Genomic DNA, 13,765 nt, shown 5'->3' with positions numbered 1-13,765 from the left:
TGTATTATGCTGCCGTAGTTCATTCAATCACAAGGCAAATATTTGTTGAACACTTATCTACAGGAGACTGTGCCTGGCCTCAGAAATATATCAGGCCCCAAACAAAGCCCTTGCTCTTCTGGAGTTCAAACTCCAGAGAAGTGGGAGTGAACACACATGAAGAGAAATACACAAGTTAGTGGCAACTTCTGAGCATGCGGGTGATAAAACAAGATAGCATGCTAGTGGGTAAACTGGGGGGGGGGGGGGGAGTTACGTGTAAGGGGGCAGCCCTCCGGGAGGTGGGGTAGAAACTGAGGCCTAAAGAATGAGGACACTACAGAGTCCAGAGTCTACAAGACCTGAGGAGGGAAGCTGAAGGGGGGGCCTTCGTGTTGGAGCATAAGCTGTGTGCAAGGCTGGATGGCTACCGAAGGGTGGCCAAGAGGGATGAGGAGGAAGTCAACATTGGGAAGGACAAAATTCGAGAGAGGTTGCAGTAGCCTTGGGAGCTGTGGTAAACTGTGGAGGTTTGATTTACTTTTTTTTTTTTTTTTTAATCTCTTTGGGGGCTGGAGATGGTTCAGCCGTTAAGAGCACGGGCTGCTCTTCCACAAGACTCTGGTTTGAAACCCAGACCCCACAAAGTGGCTCACAGCTGTCTGTAAATCCAGTTCCAGGAGATCTGATGCCCTCTTCTGTCCTCTATGGGCACCAGGCACACACGTGGTGCACAGACATACATGCAGGCAGGCAAAACACACAGAGCAAATAAATAAAACTTGGAAAAAATTCCTTTGAGTGTGGTAATGAGTATGGCTGGAGGTCAAGAAGAATGGAAGGAGATAACAGTTGGGAGGGCGTTGCTAGGTGAGAAAAGCAAAATACTTTTCATAAAGATCAGATAGTAACTATGTCAGGTTTGGGGGGTCACAGAAGTTCTTGGCCAAACATTCTCTTCTTCCTCCTCCTTTTTTAAAATAACCCTCTAAAAATGTAAGAGAGAGAGAGAAAGAAAAAGAAAAAAAAACCCACATTCTTAGCTCTTAGGCAATACAGAAACAGAAGGTCCCATGCCTGATTTGATCTGCTTATCTGAGCAGTAGTTTGCAGCCTCTGGCTCAGAGAGGAGAAACTGATTCTTATCCAGTGAAGACACAGACCAGATAGGATTTGCTGATGAACGGCCTGTGTACGGGGAGAGAGAAGGGTCGAAAGAGGAAGCAGAGATGGTTTCAGGCACTGGGTGGAAGGTGGTGCTATTCACCGGGGAGATGAGGAGGAAGCAGATTTGAGAGGCAAAGGAGGGGAAACCAAGAGTTACTCATCTCCGTGGAGTTCTTGGGGCAGGCGCTGGATGTAGACTCTGCAGCTGAGGGCAGAGGGCAGAGGGCAGAGGGCAGAGGGCAGATCCATGGCTGGAAGTTCTCAGTCTGCAGATGCACTTAAAGTCATGGGATTGAATGACATCACCTAGAGAGCACCAGATTGGAGGGCTCCATCCTTTAGAAGACCCATCGATGGGCTCCTTGGGATTGGTCTCCGTGTCAGAGAATAGGACACGCGGCAAATACTGCCAAAATGCTTTCCCAAGAGGCCGTTTGTATCTTCACAGGAACGAGCTGATGTCACCTGTGTAAACACACATTGTGTGTAGGACTTTACCCATGAATGGGAAGGGATGTGGGAGGCAGGGACCCTTAGAGATTGGTGCCCCCAAAACTCAAGCCACACTGAAACGGCAGCTGGTTAAAGTGGGTGGCCTTAGAGGCCCAAAGTGCTTCCCAACTACAGAACTACCCAGCAAACTTGTTACAATGCTTCCCCAGCCCCAAACATAATCCTGACTGGCCTGGAACTTAACCATGTAGACTAGGCTGGCCTCAAAGTCAAGGAGATCCGCCTGCCTCTGCCTCCCAAGTGCAAGGAGTAAAGGCGTGTGCCACCATGCCCGGCCCCCAAGTGCCAATTTTTAATAAGAGCTTCTGACTCACTGTCTGAGTGAGGTGTGTTTTAAGCATGCTCCTTCTTACATAAAAGAAAAGTTGAAAAACCTATGGCCTAGGGAAAGACTAGATGTTTCTTAACCCAAGGGCGTTTGTGGCTAAGGGATTTTAGGTTATCCGGCTGGGTATGTTTCAGGCTGGCAGACATTACGGGCCAGGACTGTTAGTCAGGAAGAAGCATTTACTCTATTGTGGCACCCTTCCTGGTCCATCATCAGTTCCAAATGAGGCCCTTCCCTCATGCAGATGGCAGATGGTATCTTCTTCAATACAGTGCAGAGCTTCTAAGTATTGTTCCCTAGAGCTCTGTCTCCTGCCCGCCAGCTCCAAAGCACAGGGGCAAGATGTTGTTATTCTTGTTATTCTGTGTCCTTCTATGAACTCATTTTCTAATAAGGAAAAAGTAGCCAGGTGTGGTAGAGAGGCCTGCAATCCCACCCTTCAGGAAGCCGACGTAGGATTGAGAGTTCACCATCTGGGCTATATATGGAGACCCTGTCCCCCCCAAAAGAAACCAAAAGCAAACGGATTTCATAATGGTGGTGAAACTCAAGTCAGGATTACAGTTTAGAGGCCTCATTTGGTCAATAAGTTTGTGTGAAACAGCTGAAGAGCAAGGGAGGGAATTTGCTGTTGGGCCCTCCGCCAGAAGCCAAGAACCAGTCTTGTCTTGCCTTCATGGTGGCAGCGTTGACTGCGCCTGAGCGGCCAGCACTGCTTTGGTTAAGAAGAGAAAGCAATGAACAGACCAGACAAAAATCCTTGCCCTTACGAAAAGGATTACCGTGCTAGGGAGGCAAACAGGCAAATACAATAAATAAGGAAAATGGAGGCTGCATTAACGGCATTGAGAGCTAACGGGGGAATAAAGCCTAGAAGGCAGAGACGGAAAGTGTTGGGGGCTGGGAATGTGAGACTACAGGACAAGAAAGGGTTCCAGAGCTGTGTGTGACACCGGAACTAATTCACCTTTTCCACCTCAGTTTCTCCGAATTGCAAAATATTATAGTGTTTTCTTGAGGAGGCTCTGATCTTTGTAACACGGTTTTTATTTTGTTTTTCCCTGACACAGGGTCTTCACGTGGCCATCTGGCTGTCCTGGAATCTAACAGGCAGACCAGGCTGCCCTTGAACCCACAGAGATCTGCCTGCCTCTGGGAGTGCTGGGGTCAAAAGTGCTCATCTCCACACCTGATCCTTTGTCATTTTTAAGCTATGGGACTGTGTTGTTGTTTTACATCCATCCATCCATCCATCCATCCATCCGTCCCTCCGTCCATCCATCCGTGTGGAGGGGTAGAAGTCAAAGAACAACTTCCGAGGGTTGGTTTTCTCTTTCTACCATGTGGGTCCCAGGAATCCTACTCGGGTTTTCAAGCTGGGCAACAAGTGCCACGTTAACCTGCGGCTCTCTCACTGGACCCTGGGATTCTGAATATTGACAGTCTAAATTTACACTATTCTGAACTATCTATCAACTAGGTCCTTTTGGAATTTTATGCCTGGGCATTGTTCACTTATAGCAAGAATGCTAAGCCAGTTTGACCAGAAATTCCCCTTACGCCAGGTATTTCCTTAGGAGTTGAGATGTACTTCTCTCCCCTCTTGTACAATCTCACTACAGCACTGTGATGTACATCTGGCTCCACAGTTTCCTTGAATAAAGCATTACTGTTCTCCAAGGTGAGCATCACCAACACTTTTTCAAATGCTACCCAAGTTTCATATCATTTCATATCCTCAGTTTCCTTATCTGAAAACAGAATATGTTTGCCTAAATTATTTTACAGGGTTTTGGAAAATATCAGATGAGCTCATGAAGATATGTGAAAACAGGCTGTGTCTGGTGGTGAATTCCTGCACGTAGAGGGCAGAGATAGGAGAATCACTGCAAGTTCCGGGCCAGCCTGGGTCAAACGATCCTGTCTCAAAAGAAAAAAAAAGTGAAGATATTTAAAAATGTATAGTCTATTGTGTAAAAGTTAAGATGAGTTCGAGGCCCACCTGGTCTACAGAGCAAGTTTCAGGACAGTCACCAAAGCTACACAGAGAAACCCTGTCTCGAAAAACCAAAAAAAAGAAAAAGAAAAAGTAAAGAAAGCATGCACAGGTATTTTTCAGGCTGCAAATCTCGTGCTAATGGTCAGAAGACCTCTAGGACTTGAGTGAACAATGAACTAGAGTAACTGTTCATGTTGGTTCCCCTGCATTGGCAGGGAAAAGGCCTATGCAAATTATCAGGATGTACTCAGTAGACAGTCAATCTTATCTGAGATCAGGGATAAAACAATCAAACTTTCAAATGTTCCTAAGTGGACACCCATAAAATATTATATGGCATTTGCCAGATCTTTAAATGTTTAACAACTCTATTATGTTTGTGTTTGTTTTGTTTTCAGACTTCTGTTCCGGGAAAAGACTAGGTAGACAGGAAGGAGTTATTAAGAAGAAGAGGAGGAGGAGAAAAGAAGAAGAAAGAAGAAGAAGAAAAGGAAGGAAGGAAGGAAAGAAGAAAGAAAGAAAGAAAGAAAGAAAGAAAGAAAGAAAGAAAGAAAGAAAGAAAGAAAGAAAAAGAACCACCATTGAAATCACTAAGAGCAGACAGTTCATCTTCCAGTTATTTTTGCTAATGTTCAAGAAACATTAATTGAAGTGGGCATAGGCTAGGTGTTGAAGGATCTGTTTTTTTGAGACATGTACCCCAGGCTGGCTTGGAACTCACTGTATTTCCAAGCTGGCCTCAATCTTAAGTCCATCCTCCTTCCTCAGCCTCCCAAACTCTGGGATTACAAGCATGTTGTACTCAGTGTGGCTCTTGGTATATTTTTCAGCTCTAAATATTTGATGTAGTATAAAGATGCTAAACTTTTGGTTTTGGGGGGGGGTGGATTTTTTTTTGAGACAGGGTCTCACTATGTAGCTTTGGCTGTTCTGGAACTCACTATGTAGAACAGGCTGGCCTTAAAACTCATGGAGATATGCCTGCCTCTGCCTCCCAGTGCTGGGATTAAAGATGTGTACCACTATGCCAAGCATTAAATATTCTTTTTAAATTGACAAACAGTATATAGTAATTATTGGTTAAGGAACACTTAGCTTGTTTCATTACTGTTTATTTTGATTGAGTGATTGATTGATTGATTCAGTCATTTATTTATTTATTTATTTATATTTATTTATTTATTTGAGACAAGGTTTCTCTGTGAAATAGCCCTGGCTGTCCTGGAACTTGATTTGTAGATCAGGCTGGCCTCGAACTCACAGAGATCCGCCGGCCTCTGACTCTCGAGTGCTGGGATTAAAGGCATATGCCATCAATGCCTGGCTGTTTCATCACTGGTTTAAGGTAAGATTGCTAGGTCTGTTGAGTATACCAGGATGTACATCAATAAACACATTATACATGCATAGTGTGGTGTCTAGCACACAGTAGGTAAAAAAAGAGTGAATGAATGATTCCTATGTGGATCAGCTTACTACGAACGAGCCACTTGGACGTACAAAAGATGCTTTGGAAACACTTCTCTTGACAATGCTCATCTCTGACTGGACCAAGACATAAAATTAAGTGTTTGGTTAGAGTATAGCTTATCACAGAAGACTACTATTGTTTCTTAAATAAACAAGACGTACCTTGTGAGTACCAAAGTTACACCAGGGCAAATACTAGGTCCAGAGGCATTAACTGGATACCTGTCCATTCACACCCACCTGTTGCTCTCTACACATTCTTCTCTGAGTTAATGGTCCACACTCACTAAAAGCCAAATTTAAACTTCCCTTTGTATTTTCCCTCTTCAGTGCTTCGCTGTCCCAAATGCTCCCAGAGTAAGTCTCAGTACACTAATCTCGTGTGTGTGTGTGTGTGTGTGTGTGTGTGTAAGTTTCAGGACACTAATCTCGTTGTGTGTGTGTGTGTGTAAGTCTCAGTACACTAATTTCGTGTCTGTGTGTGTGTGTCTGTGTGTGTGTGTGTGTGTGTGTGTGTGTGTGTGTGTGTGTGTGTGTGTGTGTCTGTGTGTGTGACGTTAGCCCCAGTCTCAGCAGCCGGTGGGCGGGCCCAGGGAAAAGGCTTTGTGGCTGTTCCTTATTGGGGGCTGGTTGCCATGGTGTCACCGACTTTAAAACTCGCGTGAACCACTTCCGGGACGATAAAACTTGAACTACTTCCAGGGCTGCCCATACTTACTATGGCTCACTCCTCGGTCTTTCGGTTCCACAGAAAATAAAACTTGTGCGGAAAGAAAAAAAAAACAAACTCTGGAAACTCTTCTCTACCCCCGTAAGCCCGTGGTCACGGCACGCGACCGTATTTCCCCTCTATTTTTGAAAACGTGTTTATTATACAATCGTTCCACGGTTTAGCCAATCTCCAAAATGGCGCCGGCGGCCTCGCTGGGTCAGAGGCGGGTCACGTGGGCGCTCCCGGTTCCGGCGCGCTGGAGGCCCCGGGTGGTGAACGAGGCTCCGGCACCATGTCTGGTTTGTCTGGCCCGCTCTCCCGGCCTGGCCCTCGCCCGTCCGCGCTGCTCTTCCTCTTCCTGCTGGGCCCCAGCTCGGTCGCCGCCATCTCCTTCCACCTGCCCGTGAACTCCCGCAAGTGTCTCCGCGAGGAGATCCACAAGGACCTGCTGGTGACGGGCGCCTACGAGATCACCGACCAGTCCGGGGGCGCCGGCGGCCTGCGCACCCACCTCAAGGTGCGGCCCGGGGCGGCGCGGGGCGGCGGGGGCGGGCGGGCGGCACGATGGCGGGCCTCGTCCGGGGGAGGCCTCGTCCGGGGGAGGGAGGCCGGCGCGCGGAGGCCGGGGGTTGGCTTCGTCTCCCCCGTCCTCCCCCCCCTCCACCACCCGAGCGGTGAGGACGTGCGGCGGGGACCGCCCCCTTCACCCCGCGCGTTGGGGGTTCGCGGGGCGGGGCCGCGCGCCAGAAGTCTGGGCCCTTGGCAGGGCTGCGAGGCGTTGGCGGACCCCGAGTCCCCTGGAGAAGCGGGGGCTGATGCGTCAGGGCCCCCGTCTCTGCGAGGGCCCCGCGATCTCGAGCACTAATGTGATTTTTTTCCACCCCGGAGAGATCTGTAGAGGATCCGTGGGGACTGACATCATAAGACACCTCCACACCGCCGGGATAATGGGAGACCCTAAGACGGACTGTGACTAATAAAGTTTGGGGTTTATTAAGTATCTGCCGGGTCACTTCCCAGTGCCTCGTAAAGGTGGTATATTTAGTTCAAACACCACCCGATGGAGCAGCAGATGGGTACCCTGGGCCTTATTATATAGTAACAGGAAACCGAGACTCAGGGAAAATGAACAAGGGTTCCAGATGGAATTGGCCCGTTAAGTGTATTTAGACAGGAAAGTGCTACAGTCTTCCTTGGCTTTTAATTTGTCATTCCTGGGATTTGTTAGAGTCTATTATTGGACACAAGATGGTCATAGTCTCTAGCGCCTTCTCTTAACTACAAGGGTCAGCTGGACCCTTGGATGGTGACGGTTTATATGATGCCATTTGGTCCCAGTTTTCAATGGAGTTCTGCTTGACCAGATTTGTGAGTTGTTAATACTCAAGTGTTGATTGTGTTCTGAGTAACTGTATTCATTCATAATAAATACTGGTAATTTTTTGTTTCTTTTTAACAGAGTGAAAATTTTACATTCTTAAGCTAAATAGAAGAAATAATTTTTTAAAAAGATTTATTTTATTTTATACATGAGTGTTTTACCTACATGTATGTATGTGTATCCTGTGGGTGCCTAGGGCTGGTTGGGGGGGCATCAGATTTCCTAGAACTGGAGTTAAATATAGGTGGTTGTAAGCCACCATATGGATGCTAGGAGCCCAACCTGGATCTTCTGAAAGAGCAAGGAGTGATCTAAACCTCTGAGCCATCTCTCCAGCCTGAAACAGTTCACTTTTAACAAGCTTCAGATATATTGTTTATATTTAAGGTGTTGGACCACAGTGGTGATAATGTAACATACTTTATTTGAGAGAGAAAAACTATTTTCAGGGCTATTGTTTTGTGACCCAGCATTTTTTATCCTCTTTAAATACTGAACTGTCTACCCAAGAAAGCAGTGATGGTGCATTTTAAAGACATAGATACAAGCCGGGCGGTGGTGGCGCACGCCTTTAATCCCAGCACTTGGGAGGCAGAGCCAGGCGGATCTCTGTGAGTTCGAGGCCAGCCTGGACTACCAAGTGAGTTCCAGGAAAGGCGCAAAGCTACACAGAGAAACCCTGTCTCAAAAAAACCAAAAAAAAAAAAAAAAAAAAAAAAAAAAGACATAGATACAATGTTTGGGGTTTTGTAGCTTCTGGCTCTTCATAGTAGAAGTAGTCCCCAGAATCAAAGAGCTGGATGGAGCAGGCAAGGAGGCCCTGCTCCTTAGTGTTGCTGTCTCTCCTGGAGTTCTGTGCTTGAAAACCATTCAGTGGCTCACTGTTGCCTGTCTCAGGTTATTCACATCTGCCAACATGCTCTGTAGTGCCCCTCCTAAGGCCTGTCTTGAAGCCTCATATATTGTTAGTTTCCAGTTTGGGTTCTAACTGGGCCTTTCTGGACAGAGCTCATCTTAACTACTGTTTACCCTCTGTCTCCCTTAGTAGGCTAGCAGTAGTGTCCTAAGGGTGGACTTGTTTTCCTGTTTGTATTTTCTGGAGTGTTAAGTGTGTTGCCTTGCTTCTAGTAGCATTCAGTGATAACAGGACCCATGGTAAAACCTGCAGTAATGAACGTCTGAGGATGCTCTAAGGCTGTTGAAGGGACATCACCAGCAGGAGTTTGTGCTTCTATTCACTTGTATTTCACCAGCGCTTGGTTACTCTCACTTTGTCCGCTGGGTTCTTAGTGCTCGCCAGCTTAATTGGACTACTGGAATCCTGAATGCCAAGTAGATAATACACAGGAATGAGTTGAGCCAGGTGTTCAAAGAGAGGAAAACCGAGCAGCAGCCAGGACGAAAGGCGTACAACTGGACGATAAAGGAGTGTAAGGGGTGGAGACAGAGAATTTGGACTGACCAGCACTCCTCTCTTTTTTTTTGATTGTAGGCCTCACTGGCAGCCCAGGTTGGCCTGGGACCCTGTGTCCTTCTGCCTGAGCCTTGCGAGCGCAGGGATCGTAGCTGCGCCAGTATGCCCAGCAACCTCAGCTCCTGATGGACTTGCCTTACAAACACGTGGACCCTTTGTTCCATCTGGTTTTAAAGAGGAAATTTAAAACATTACAGATTTTGATGTCAAAGTCCTGAGTTTTATCACCAACCCAAGTTGTTTTTAGCAGTGTTTCGTTTTCATTTTAGAAAATTTACATCTCTTACCCAGATCCTGTAACTATTCAGAACTCGTACTTGTTTAAAGTACTTTAAAGGGAAAAGAGTATTTTATGTTAAATTCTTCCACGCCCAGGAAACCCTAGATAATAGGGTGTTTCAGTCCAGCCGACGTCAGCTTGAGTCTCTTAAAAGAAAATAGGAACATGACTACCATGTTTTATGGCCTATATGACACCCTTTCAAAATTAACAGTGAGCTAGGTGCAGCTGCATGTGTCTGTAGTCCTAGCTACTAAGGAGACTGAGGCAGGAGGATTAGTTGAGTCCCAAGAATTTAGTGAAAGAAGGCGGAGGTGAGGTCACTTGAGCCCGTGAGCTGGAGCCTGTGTGGTTTAACGTATTCAGACCCCTTTCTCAAAGCAAAACGTTAACATCCATGATGTTTCCCTAATAGCACGTCATACCCAGATGTGCTAAGATTTCATCACTGTGGACTGGGAGGTGGTTCAGTAGGCAAAGTCACTAAGCCAGAGGTCAACCCCTGGAACCCACATGGGGCGGAGAGAATCAACTCCCAAAAGCTGTCCGTCCTCCAGCTTCCACATGTACACATGAGGGGGTTTGAGACAGGGTTTCTCTGTGTAGCTGTGGTGCCTGTCCTGGAACTTGCTCTGTAGCCCAGGCTGGCCTTGAACTCAGAGATCTGCCTGCCTCTGCCTTCCTAGTGCAGGGATTAAAGGTGTGTGCCTCCACCGCATGGGAATATACTTTTTAATTAAGAGTTCTCAGAGTGCTGAATTTGTAAACATTTATTTTTATGTAATATATGTGTTTCATATTTACTCCTAAGCCCCTCGGCAGCTTGCAGCTTTAGTATCTATTCACTTAGTTCTGCTCCTTAAAATTGTGCTGTTCCTGCTCAGATTCTGCCTCAAGGATCCCTACAGTGCGTCATTTCAGCTTCAAAAGTGTACCTCGCCGGGGCGGTGGTGGCGCACGCCTTTAATCCCAGCACTCGGGGGCAGAGCCAGGCGGATCTCTGTGAGTTCGAGGCCAGCCTGGGCTACCAAGTGAGTCCCAGGAAAGGCGCAAAGCTACACAGAGAAACCCTGTCTCGAAAAAAACAAACAAACAAACAAAAGTGTACCTCGCAAGCACATAGCTCCTGCTTACATGTCATGCCACAGTACAGGTCTTTGATCAGCCTGGGCTGTCATCTCTTAAGTCACATACCCTTCAACTGGCCCAGGTTCAGTCTGAGGTGAGGTAGGAGAAATGAGGGCTTTGTGTAGTACAGCCGGACCACTAAACGCGGTGTGTGGTGGTTGCCCTGAAGGATCTTTGTGAATATAGTGTGCTCGTTTTTGTTGGTTTGGTTTGAAATAGGGTCTCATGTGTCCCAGCCCTCAAACTTGCTTTGTTGCTGTGTGCCGCCATGACTGTTTTATGTGGTACTAGGGATTGAACCCAAGGCCTTGTACATGCCAGGCAAGCATCTACATCTACATCCCCATCACCTTTTGAAGCGGGATAAGAGGTAGAACTGAGGATTGAATCTAGTAGACGAGCATTTTACCATTGAGCTATGTTCCCAGTTCTCTTTCAGGCCTCTCTTTCAGGATCCTCCTGCCTCAGCCTCCCAAGTAGTAGCAGGCCTGTGCCACCAGATTAAGCTAGTGCTTGGGTTAACCTTAGGGATCCGTCCTCCTGTCTGAGAACGTCTCAATGTCCAATGAATGCACCTAGTGCCTGTGTTATAGATGTGTGTTTTTCTTGTGTTGACCTGTCTCTTAAGATAGGCTGTAAGTTCTTTGAGTAGCGTGTGCGTCCCATTGCAGTGCTTATGTCTAAATGCCTAGCACATGGCAGAATTTAACAAAAGAAATGAGTGAACAGATGAGTGGTTACCACGCTTTCCTCGTCTGTGACCCCTCCCTTTCACTTCCATCCTCTCGCCTTTACTTTAGTCGCACTGAATGTCCTCTTTATATAATGTTGTTTTAAGTTGGTCCGTTCTCGGCTGTGGGCACCTCCTATGTGCTTTCATTATACATTGCTTGACAGGACAGCCTCCTTAGTGTGATGTCTGCTTCCTTTTTGATCTCCATGTGTCTTTCCATCCATGTCTCTCTCTCCTGTGTGTGTGTGTGTGTGTATACACACATATGTATACATGCTCACCAGAAGTCAACATCAGGTATCTTCCTTTATCACTATCTACCTTATTTCTTTCTTTTAAACACAAAATCCCTTGCTAAACCTGGCTCTCCCCAACACTAGCTAGCAAACAAACTCTAGGGGTCCTCCTGCTCCAGCCTCCCCAGAGCTGGGATTGTAGGCTTTCACTGCTGCACTTGACTTTTGAAGTGGTGCCGAGGATCCAGACTCAGGTGAGGCCCCCATTTTCCTGCTGCCTGAGCCGTTACCCCAGCCCCTCTGTTTTTTGCTTGCTTGTTTGAAAACAGGGACTCTGCACAGCCCAGGCTGATCTTGAATTCGCTGCGGCCCCCGGCCTGCTGGGGTTATGGGCACTGACCACCATGCTCACCTCTCTCATTTTTCTTTTGCAGAGTTGGGGGGAAGGGCTTGAGATAGGGTTTCATGTAGCACAGGGTAGCAGAGGATGACTTTGAATTCCTGATCCTCCTGCCTCCACCTCCCAAGTGCTGGGATTGCAGGGAGCATCACCATCCCTGTAGAATAGTGAATGAAGATAGTCCAGAGCTCCACTCGGAGATCTGGATTCAAAAGCTAGCAGCTGCAATAATTATGGAGTGTGTGGTCTAATTACTTAAGGCATCTCCTCTCATGCAGTGATGGTAGAGCTCATGGAGTTAAAAGACCTGAGTTGAATGATTCTGTATTCAGGGGACCAGGTTTGCTTTGGTCGTGGGTGTTGACACTCTATCATCTCCACTGAACAAAAACTGAATTGTTCTCTGGCCTCATAGAGGGTTGAAGTGACCAGATATGGAATGTGGTTTTTGGTGGTGGTGGTGGGTTTTTGTTTTGATTTGTTGTTGTTGTTGTTGGGGAGGGTAGCAGTTTATGAACAGGGTTTCTCTGTGTAGCCCTGGCCATCCTGGAACTGTCTGTAGACCAGGCTGGCCTCAAACTCAGAGATCTGACTGCCTCTGCCTCCCTGAGTGCTGGAAATAAAGGAGTGTGCCACCATGACCTGGCGATATGGAATGTTTTAATGAGAGGGGTTCTGAGCATTCTCTTTGTGATTCCTCTATTAATTCAAAAATAGTTCTTTAATATCTTTGAATGTTAATGGTTTGTGAGTTAAAGTCCATGAACTGTAGTGAGGAACAACAAAGAGAAAACATAAAGAAGATGAGGAAGCCTGATTTCCTCCGGTAGTGAATTGTGTTGTGAAAAGTCAGACAGGCCGGGCGGCGGTGGCACACGCCTTTAATCCCAGCACTCGGGAGGCAGAGGCAGGCGGATCTCTGTGAGTTCAAGGCCAGCCTGGTCTCCAAAGCGAGTTCCAGGAAAGGCGCAAAGCTACACAGAGAAACCCTGTCTCGGAAAAAAACAAAAAGTCAGCAGTAGGGGAGGAAGTGATTGGTGGATAAGGGCTGGTGAAGTGGTCAGGGACGTCCTCTGGACAGCTAGCCATGGAGTGGGTGTGGTGTGGTGGTGGTGGTGGAAGATTCTCATGCTGTTTCAGACACACTTGGTGTTGAAGATTCCCAGTTGTCTGCCTTAACACTCTCTTCCCCACTCATTGCACAAAATGAGGCTAAGCTATCCTCGGTAGTAGATTATAAAGACTTTGCTACTCAGATTTGAAGCGGGAAGTGTCCCCTCATCATCCATGGCTAATATAGACATTACCCTGTTACTCCAGGTCCTGATAAAGCCTGTTGTAGGAACTGATGGTCCTAAGTGTAGGGACTGCAGACATGAACACGCATGCTGGACAGTGTGAAGACACATTCATTGTGTGTAATACAGTTTCCAGGTTTGTTTTTTTAAGGGAATGATTATGTTTCCGGTGCCTATACTAAGACGTTTCTGTGTTAGAGAAGGAAGTTAGGGAGGGAAAACAATCGAATACTTGTTGCTTATCTCTCAAAAGAAGCTTCTCCTTTTACCAGTAACTACCATGTGAATCCTTACCTGGGCTTACCTTTTTCTTTTCATGAAAATATGGCCCCTTTAAATAGATATTTAATGTTACTGTTATCAGTAGATTAAAACCAGACCAGTAACTAGATGGTTTGCTCCAGAAGGCCAGTTGGTACGTTAACATTTGATAGCATTGCAGTTGAGTTTCTTCTTGTATTATATACAAATCTTGTAGCTTTTTCTTAAGCCCTGATCTTGTAGTTTCTTCCTAAAAGTTAAAGAAAGGATAGCGTTTCTTCATTGAACTTACACAGTGACCAGTCTACAGCTTTGCATCTTCTGAACTACTCCAGAAAGGGGGACTGCTTAGATTTTGAAACCATGATAACTTCTGAAGACAGTCCAGTTTTTAAGAAGTGGAGCA

At 46.6% G+C, this 13,765-nt stretch overlaps 1 protein-coding gene across 1 annotated transcript in view; it reads left to right on the top strand.

The window, feature by feature from the left end:
• Nucleotides 1-6,405: 6,405 nt before the first annotated feature.
• Nucleotides 6,406-13,765, top strand: part of Tmed10 (transmembrane p24 trafficking protein 10) — a 35,589-nt gene continuing 28,229 nt past the window's right edge. The window contains exon 1 of the mRNA XM_028876495.2: nucleotides 6,406-6,685. Coding sequence (XP_028732328.1) covers nucleotides 6,461-6,685 — 225 coding nt within the window. The 5' untranslated portion in view covers nucleotides 6,406-6,460. The remainder of the gene's footprint in view (nucleotides 6,686-13,765) is intronic.

The sequence above is a fragment of the Peromyscus leucopus genome, chromosome 14 (genome assembly GCF_004664715.2).
Source record: "Peromyscus leucopus breed LL Stock chromosome 14, UCI_PerLeu_2.1, whole genome shotgun sequence".
In the NCBI taxonomy this organism is placed as follows: Eukaryota; Metazoa; Chordata; class Mammalia; order Rodentia; family Cricetidae; genus Peromyscus; species Peromyscus leucopus.
The sequence above is the reverse complement of the archived record's forward strand: the minus strand, read 5'-3'. Positions and strand labels throughout refer to the sequence as shown.